At 36.4% G+C, this 10,302-nt stretch overlaps 1 protein-coding gene across 1 annotated transcript in view; it reads left to right on the forward strand.

Moving 5' to 3' along the window:
• The window catches only part of DNAAF6 (dynein axonemal assembly factor 6), a 60,155-nt gene extending 53,898 nt beyond the window's left edge, over nucleotides 1-6,257 (forward strand). Inside the window, exon 6 of the mRNA XM_007952411.2 lies at nucleotides 6,128-6,257. Within this exon, the coding sequence (XP_007950602.2) occupies nucleotides 6,128-6,257 (130 nt within the window). The remainder of the gene's footprint in view (nucleotides 1-6,127) is intronic.
• Nucleotides 6,258-10,302: the final 4,045 nt, after the last annotated feature.

Here is a 10,302-nt window from a genome sequence, read left to right on the forward strand (position 1 = left end):
AATATGTGGCCTTTTGGTGTCTGGTTTCTTAGCATAATGTTTTCAAGTTTCATCCAAGTTGTAGTATGTATAAGTGCCTCATTTCTTTTTATGACTGATATTCTATTGTAGGGATATGCCACAGGTTGTTTATCTATCTGTTGATGGTCATGGGGGTCATTTACCCCTTTCAGCTACTGTAAATAGTGTGACTATGAACAAAAATATTATGTTCATAGTTGCTACTCACCAATGTAAAATGAAGAACAATACTTTTATGTATTTTCTTGTGCCAATTGAGTCTGGTGTCCCTTAGTACTATGGTCCTGAGTCAGTAGATCCATTGGATCTCTCCCACAGTGCTCAAGTGTCTGTGAGGGATTACTCTATGTCTGTTTTCTGTTGTTTCTGTAATGATTGCAGGTATTTTGTATCACTGGTATCTGTGCAAGATTAGCCTCTCCTGAATCTATCCTTGGTCTAGAGTACACTCCTGTTCACTGACCCCCATCTGATCCTCTCAGATGTTTATGTGTTTATCTGTAGCCTAGTGTTTGGTGTAATGGTAATGCAGTATTGTGGATATACTGGTTGGTATTAGCATCTGTCTTCTACCTCTTATGTGCACAATTTGGTGTCCTCCCTTTCCCTAATGTTATCACAGATTCTTTCTATACATCTTTCTCTTTACCCATGTCAGCGTGTGGGCCCCAACTAGCCTGAAATTAATCCCTTTCCTTCCCTCCCCACCCCGGTAATCTACAAAGTGAGTTCCGTGTCCCAAGCAAACCCTTTTTTGTTTGTTACAGTAAGGGGCTCATACAGTATTTGTCCTTCTGCAATTGACTTATTTCACTCAGCATAATGTCCTCCAGGCTCATCCACATTGTGAGATGATGTGCGTATCCCTCATTGTTCTTTAATGTAGCATAGTATTCCATCGTGTGCATGTACCATAATTTGGTTATCCACTCATCCGTTGTTGGGCATTTAGGTTGCTTCCAACTCTTTGCTATAGTGAATTGTGCTGCGATGAACATAGGTGTGCATCTTTTAATACTTTGTACCCAGGTGTGTAAAGTGGGCTGATCCCATCAGAACACAATCCTTGACATCCATGTACAGTTTGTCTATCAGGAATAATGGCTAGAAGTGAAAACCAGTCTTAACATGTAGTTTTTTGTACAGTGTTGTCCTAAGAGATGCAATATCTTTAAATTTTGTGAATACTAGAAGGAATGTCTTTAAATTTGTTGCATGTTATGGAGCTCTAAGGTTAAATTTGATTATGTTCATTTCAAACATCAACAAAAGGTCTTGCCATCAATTGCTTAAAATGAAAATTCCAACAGCTAATTTATCCCCAGATCCTCAGGTTGCAAAATAATACAGATGATTATGGAGTAATTTAGTTAAATATTTGCAGATTTTCAAATAGAGTTTTATTGTTACACAGGAATTATGTTCCTGAAACCTAATATATATAGTAAAATCTGATAAAAAATATTTATCCTGGAATATGGATAAATCAGTCCTGTCTTTCCAAACTAACTCTCTAAAGAGGTAATTGATGGAACCTGGTGTGTGTTAGATAAAATATCTAAATATCTGATTGTTTAGTTCAGTTTTCATTTGGATGTATAGCATACATTAGTTGATTGCAGTGGTTCTTTCTCTGTAACTCATGAGCATTTCATACTGGGTAGAGGAGCAGGCAGCTGCTAGCACATTCCTGTCCTTCCATTATCAGTAACTATACTTCTACTTTGTTGACCTTAGGGCTTCAAGAAAATAAAAAGTAAATTCCTACAAAAGATCCCCATGTGCAATGTACATAACTTGATCTTGAATTCTACAGTAGATGCATTTAATGTAATATCATCTACAGATGAATATTTATATATCAAATATTTTCTCATTACTTCTGTAATTTCAAAAATATATTATCATAAAAAAGTTGCCTGTTATAAAAATTACATTCTCTATTCCTGCCATTCACTTCAAGGAGTAGTGTACCTTTTTTCATCGCATATTATACATGCATTTAATTCTTCCACAGAACCTTTGCAAGGAAAGTTAGTTAAATGAACAGTCAATCTTTTTTATTTGCGCACTTGTTAAAAGCATACACATATCTACACACCATGGAGTTAATTTCCGTTTCCCTAGCAGTTCTCACTGTCTCCATCAATCTTTAGTCAGCTGCTCTGGCTATGCTGTCATTCCAGATGTCTATCAGAACCCATTAAATGAAAGACTTACGGAGAGATACTTTTCCACATAGAACGCTGGCTTTATGAGATTTGATTCATATTCTACTTATATGTTAAATACTCAATGCAGAGAATACTGTCTTTTAAGAAAACTTCATTAATTAAGATAGAAGACAGAAAATAGAAGATTGAATTAAGTTTTTTTTTTTTTTTTTTTAAATCACTTTTCCTAAACACTTGAGTGTCTTTTGGAGCCATGCTATTAACTGAAAATGTATTATCGGAAATGTGTCTCATATTTTTTTTCTTTGTTGGGTTTTAACTTTTTCTTGTGATTTGGGTGAAGATTTACAGAGCAAATCAGTTTTCCATTCAACAATTCATACATACTTTGTTTCATGCCATTGATTGCAATCCCCAGTGTAACATCACTCATCCCACTTCCTCCCTGTGTTTCCCATTTCGATTCCTCCTTTCCAGTACATTCCTGCCTTCTGCACTTTGTCCATGGGCAAATGCTGCCCTTTTGATCTTGAATGGTTGATTGTTCTAAGGAGTGTGTACCTTCCTAGTGTTATTGTTTACCTTGCAGACCTATCTATTGTTTGACTGAAAACTGAGCCACAAAGATGAGCTCAGTTCCAAGTCCTATGGGTGACTAAGGTCCTGGTGTTTATATTTTGAGTTTTGTTCCATATTCCCCCCTCACACACACACTCTACCCATGACCTTCTAATGTGATCCCTTTCAGAGAGGTTGATGGTGGTAGCCAAGTGCCATCTAGTTCTTGTCTCAGAGTCGTGGATACTTTGTTAGTGTGGTGCATTAGTCCTTTGGACTAATTGTTTCTGAGATACTAAATGTATATTTGATTTTCTCCACTCTTCTTTGCACTGCCTGGGGAGAGACCAATAGATGCACCTTAGATCGCCACTCACAAGCTTTTAAGATCCCAGCTGCTACTCACCAAAGTGGGATGTAGAACATTTTCTTTGTGGACTATATTGTGCTTATTGACCTTGATGTCCCCTGAGACCATGGTCCTGAGCCTCCAGACCAGTGACTCATTCCTTCAAGGTGTTTGGTTATAGCTAAGAAGCTTTCATAACTTTGTCCCCTGTATGCACGACTAAATACATATGTAGAAATACCCTGTGTCAAAGTTATGTATATATTTGTAAGTATAGTCCCATTTGCCTTCCCACTCTTATTCAGATTGTATGTCTATCTATGTATCCATTAGTAAATTATTATTATTGCTGTTTTTGCAGTATTGTGCCTATAATAGCATCTTTTAAAATTTTTTTTTATATTCATACTTTTCATTAGTTTCGGAGGAGCACTGGTGCCACAGTGGTTAAGTGCTCAGCTGCTAACCAAAAGGTCAGCAGTTCAAACCTATCAGCCACTCCATGGGAGAAAGATGTGGCAGTCTGCTTCCATAAAGATTACAGCCTTGGAAACCCTTTGGGGCAGTTCTACTCTGTCCTATATGGTCCCTATGAGTCAGAATCTACTCCATGGCAATGAGTTTGATTTTTATGGTTTTTCTTTAGTTTCCAACTCTGACATCCTGTAACACTATGTTTATTGTTATTTACCTCTGCACTTCAAGAAAAATGTAAGATAGGACATTCTGTTCATATATTTACCAGGCAGAACAAGTGAAGTTATTTGAACTGCATTGACTAGTCACATCAGTCAAATAACATTCAAATGCATTAGAATTATCAATAAAACTCAGATATTTAGCATTATATAACCAAAAGAAAAAAAAGCATTTCATTGAATTCCTCCTTCCCCAACCCCCCCTCCCCAACTGGTTGTTCTGGCATGTAGATTCCCAACAAAGTATAGATAGAAAGAAGAAAAGATGGAGGAAATTGGATAATTTCTAATTAGAATTAACACTGGATGAACATTGACCAATGCCTGAATAGTAACTTCTTAGAAACCAAATAGATTATCAATGTAAAGACAGAGGAGGGAGCACTGGTGGCACAATGGTTAAGCAGTTGCCTAACTGAAAATTTGACAGTTTGACCCCACCAGCTGCTCCATGGGAGAAAAAACCTGGTGATCTGCTTCCATAAAGCTTACAGCCTAGGAATCCCTATGAGGCAGTTCTATTCTGTCATATAAGATTGATATATCAGATTCGTCTCAACAACACACAATAACAACAAAGACAGAGATTGGGTTTAAATATTTATTCATATCTTGCAATGCTAGTCAATAGTAATTATTCAAATGTCATTTTTGTGGTGACTTGAATATTTAATTTTTATTTACTTATTTATTCATCCACTCAATGAAGTCTTCTGCCAGACACTGGGAGAACACAAGATAAGATACAGTCCTATCATTCAATGAATTGTACATGGCTAAGTACTTATAAAATTTTATTTTGTTTAAGTATAAATCTCAGTTCATATATCAGACAGCAAAATAGACTGTACAAAAATACTTCCTGTCTCCCAAGAGTCTAATAGGTTGCAGAGTTTCTGTTGTTCAAAATTTTAGTATGTGAAGTCATACTACTAAGGACTAGACAGAAATGCAGAGATAGATGGATCATTCCAATGGCCACTGTCTCTTTTGAATTTATTTCTTTCTGGACAGAGAAGTGCATATTATCATTGGAACTACTTCTTCCATTGATTTATAGTTGTCTTTTAGCACAGTGAAGCTACCACCACTAAGCTTTGGTTTCTTCATAAAGTAAATTATTACAATTTATAGAATAAGAAATAAAGCAAATATAACTCCTAGCACAACCTATAATATAAACAGCTTTAAAAGGATGGACTCTGAATATTTTTTGTGTTCATTTCTCTTTGAGATGCCAAATGTCATAGGCTACATTAAGAGTACTTGCTATTTCGTTACTTCAGATGGAGGAAGCCGTTTCTCCTACCCCAAATATCTGGAATGGAACAAGGGTCACAGAAAAATTCTCCTTTAGGTTCCAGAGATTTGTAATAAATACTTTTAATGAGCCCAGTCTCTTGAATTTAGGCCTTTGCAAATGAATAAAGAAGGAATTGATTTTCAAGGATTTTGTTCACAGATGGTAGTTCTCTGTTCACATACTCAATAAGTGTTCCTTAAAAATACTGTATTTCTGTACTGATTTGGATCTCATACCTTCTGAGAGAGCTTTTGAATCCACTTTTTATAGAGATATTCAGGCCTTCTCTACCAAGAATGCAAGCTAACAAGTGTTCTATGCATTTAATTTTCTTCAGATATCAGCATGTGCTGACCCCATGCATAATTCAGATTCATGCCACTGTGTCAGAATTATGGATGTCTCATCCCCAGAAATGCATCTAAAGCATACAACTATCCAGCATCTGAGGCGCAAACTGCAAAATAAACCCAGCAATCTATCATAGAGAATTTTTGTCAGTGAAAGAACCAGAAGCAACCAGAAGCAAGCAGAGAGGAGCACTTTCATTGATCTGATATTGAAATCATTTCAGATCTGCATTTCAGTAACTAACCCTGTGGTAGAAGCTCATACTGAAGTTGTGTTAGCAGAATCACTCCAGTTTTCAGGCATCAGTCAGCCATATTCCATCTACACATAAGTATGACGGGCAATTACCAAGTTACGGTGGCAATGTTTCTAGTTCTGTGCCTATAAACATAGTTTAAGACGATGTTTTATACAATGCAAAAATGGGGTCAATTGATAAAAAATAGAGAGGGAGGTCAATACAAATGCTTGAATTTTGAAGGCCCTAAACTAATATACTATTTGTGTTATTGAGGAATATTTTTGATGTAGTACTTACACCGTCTAATTCATGTTTTTGGTTTCTAGCATTATTCTGATGGCATGTATTGCTTTCTATTGTCTTATTAAAAGTAATATCTTCTTGATTTGACTTTAGGAAGCTGATTCTAGATTCTTGTTTTGTTTTGTTTAGGAAGCTGTTGCTAACCCTTCCTTATCCTGTTGAATGCAACAATGCCAAAGCTGTCTATATTCTAGAATCTGGGACTCTCGAAGTCACCATGCCTATTAAAAGAGAGTTTGATCTTATTAATTTCTTCTGAAACTACATAAATAAAGAAGAAAAGTGATCAAATGGCACTGGTAAAAATGTAAAACCCAAAAAACTGATTAATGTTTTCTATGTTGTCTTTATTATTCTTACAGGACCTAAATTTAATTCTAGTGATATTCTGATCATTCTATGAATCTGTTAAGAACTATTGTTTTTTCATACTAATGAGCTATTACATTTCATGGTGATCGCTGGATAGAATATTTATAGGTTAACCAATTAGTACATGGTCAATAAAATAACTGAAATATCACCATGAAATGGCTGGTCCACTAATTTCAGTAGCCTGAAGAACTAAAGTCAGTCGATTACACCATGATGCAATCAGTTGCATAGCAATTGGACATTATTATCACCACAAAAGTTTATTTGATTGCCTTTTCATTGACTTGATCAAATGATACAGTGTTCTCTATTTGAGTTTTCACTATTGTTCTGAAATATACAAGTAACAAAGGACTATAAAGAGTTTGCTGCATCACACTAACCACTTGAAAACAAAGTACTCGATATACAGTATTATTTGGCTTCCTCAGTCCTGCTTTCAATGCTTGGATCTAGTAAGGTTAAAAATAATGTTCCTTATATGCACTAATAATTATTAACAATGCCTTTTGGGATACTGTTTATATTTAGTCAATTGAAATATTTGACATTTAAAAGGAATATAAAGAAAAGTGTGGTGCATTTACAAATCCTTTTCTCTCTCACTTCCTATCTTTCTTCTTAACTGGACATTCCTATATTTGTGAATTGTGCCAATGCCCCTTGCCTCTTTTGCACTGTATTGCTTAAGTTTTATTTCAGAATTATTTATGAATAAACTATATGTTTTGGTTACCTAGTGGCACTTTAACAGAAATGCCACAAAGGGGATGGCTTTAACAAACAGGAGTTTATTCTCTTATGGTTTTGGAGGTTAGAAGTCCGAGTTCCAGGTGCCAAGCTCTAGGGGCTGGGTGAAAGCCCCTGGACCTTAAGCTTCAGCTCAGCCTCTTGCTCCTGGCCCACTGAAGCTAGAGGCATCTCTTCACTGAGGCAGCTGCTAGCTGCTGAGGCTGACAAACCCAAGGTTGACAAGTGAAAAGGCACAGTCCTTATATTACAAAACCACATGGCAGGGCATTAATTCAAGTCCATTAAAAGTCCCAAGATTGGCAGGGCAACATGGCAGGCTGCTGAACAACGACTTGGCTGTAAGCAGGGTTCAAGCATGCCATCAACTGGAGACCTTTCTCAAAGTTGCTTCTTATATACTGGAAGCAGCCCACATCCCTAAAGCAGTTAATTACCAATTTCACCATGGGGAATAACTACATCCAGCTGCCCAGGCACTCAAAACCAGGCCCATCCAAGTTGACATACAACCTTAACTACCATACTATATTATAAAGCTTGTAGACTTGGTCTTCACAAATCATTACAGAACTGTGGAATTATCTCAGAGTGAATTTTGAAAAAAACATGAACAACTAAAAGATGTTCATCATTCCTATGTGAAATATTAAGGGAATAAATACTCAAAGATTTTGTAGAGTTAAAATAACTACTGGGCATCTAGTTTGTGACTAGATCAAATGGAAAAAAACAATTGAGATTTGGAAAAAAGTGCCTATGCTAAAACACTAAACTGTTGTACAGAATTTCAAATGTCAGTTATCACCATGACTCTCTTTTGTGGGAGCAAATGTTGAGGGTGAGATTAAATGAAAGGAAGCTAGTGAAGTCCATGATATGATATGATCAAAAGAGAGTCCTACTTTGCTTTCTTTATGGCCTTAGTATCTTTTTCTTTTTTAAAAACTTTTCATTGTGATTTGGGTGAAAGTTTACATTAGCATCTTTTTAAGGCTGTATTTTAAGAATTTAAGATTAAACCCTAGAGTGTAAACTCTGGGGCAAACCTAAGCAGTAACCACTATTTTTCTTCTCTAGAGAGTGGCAGTGAGTCAGTGAAAGACCTATCTCTTTTTCATATGTACTGGCCCATTTTTACTCAAGCTGACTGACTGTATACAAGTTGTCCCTGGAAGAGAAGATAGAGCATATCCAGGCCAACTTTAACTGGGTTTGGTTATGCGATGCTGTATCAATTATATAATGAAACATAGCTTCAAGAACAATGAAATGTGATACAGTAATTTATTCCTATCTTAAAATCATCCTACTTCACTGTCCTTGGCCTCAGAAGTTTCAACTACAGTGGTTGTATTGTTATTGTTTTATTTTTAAGCTAATTCACAGGATTTTCTTTCTTTAAAGAGAATAGTCCACTAATGGAAATACAGAAAAGAGAATCCAAAGGGAAATTTATCTTGTCAGCATTTTCCAGTGAATCTTAGCCATTATAAGGAGGACTGAAAGTTAAAACCAAAATTGTGGTATGTCATTAGCCTGCATATGTTTCTCCTTCATGAACTTCTTTACCTTATTCTTTTGCTCCATAATCTGCGGTAGCTTTGAGGGGGGTTTAAATAATTCATTTATTCACTCACTCACTCACTCACTCACTTACTCACTCATTTATGCACTCTTTAAATATATAGCCACTGAGCACGTACCACAGGCCTGGCACTGTGTTAAAGTGCTGGGAATATAGCAATGAGCAAAGCACATATGTTTCCTCCCTTCCTGGAGCAAGCAGTTTATCAAGGGAGACAATAACTAAGTAAACACATAAATATTTTTTTTCAACTTATTGTTGGTGCTATGAAGTTAAAGAATGGGTGCTTTGAGAATATCAGAGAAATCAAGCCTAGTCTAGGGGGCAGAAAAGGTTTCCCTAAGAAGTTAACATTTCAGCTAAAACATGAAAGATGTCCAGAACTTAACCAGGCAAAGAGGGTATTGTTGGGGAAAGGAACTGTAAGGCTTCTAAGTGCAAGGGGGCAGGCAGCAAATGTGAGGATGGGAAGAGTTTGGAGAGATCAAGATAGGGAAAACCAGTGTGGTTAGAGTAGAATGAACCTGGTGAAATGTGGCTGAAGGTAAGGCTGGAAATGTAGGTTGGGCCAAGGCCATGATAAATCCTTAGAGGTTACAGTAAGAAATCTGGATTTTATTGTAAGTACTTTGGGGAAAAGAAGTTATAGTAGGAGGCAACAGTGGAAGTGGGGAGACTAGTTAGGAGGCTACTTCCATGGCCCAGTCAAGTTATTATCAAAAAACTCACAGCTGTCGAGTCAATTTTGACTCATAGCGACCCCTCCTTGGGTTTCCGAGGCGATATCACTACAGAAGTAGATTGCCCCACCTTCCTTCTGAGGAGTGGCTAGTGGGTTTGAACCCTCAAGTTATTATTCTACAAAAAAAAATCCAAACTTATTGCTGTCTAGTTGATTCCCACTCTTGGTGACACCTTGTGATAGAGAATAGCTTTGATGTTTCAGAAGCAGATGGCCAGTCCTTTCTTCTGAGGTGCCTCTGGGTAGTTTTGAACTGCCAACCTTTCGGTTAGTAACCAAGTAATTGTTCGTGCCATCCAGTGAACTTTATTATTCTACACATTATCCTAAATAAAATTGTTTTTTTCTAATTAGAAAAAAGTACATACATCAAGGAGAAAACTGTCAACAATTTAGAAAAGATCTTCTAAAATAAAGCAAAACTGAAAATCACCTATAAGCCAACTAACAATAAATAACCACTCTTAACATCTTAGTGTCTCTTTCTGGTCTTTTTTTTTCCACCAAAGCATAACATAGATTTTATTTTTTTTCTAAATGGGATGATATTGTACAATATCATTTGATCAATGATTTTATAACCTATCTTTAAATTCCCTAACGTATTCCTTTTTTTTAAAAAAAAAAATGTGATTTGGGTGAAGATTTACAGAGCAAATTCACTTTCCATACAGCAGTTCACATACACTTTGTCTCATGACATTGTCTACAATTTACCACAGTGAAACAGCTCCTTTCCCACTTCCTCCTGATAGTTACCTCTTCCCTGTGCCCATCCCTCCATGCACTCCTGCCCCCTGAGTGTCTTCCTGTTTATAAACAGCCCTTCTTTCTCCCATGATTGTTCTC

This window comes from Orycteropus afer, unplaced genomic scaffold, assembly GCF_000298275.1.
Source record: "Orycteropus afer afer isolate SDZICR_OR568_19922 unplaced genomic scaffold, OryAfe1.0 scaffold00336, whole genome shotgun sequence".
NCBI classification, from domain to species: Eukaryota; Metazoa; Chordata; class Mammalia; order Tubulidentata; family Orycteropodidae; genus Orycteropus; species Orycteropus afer.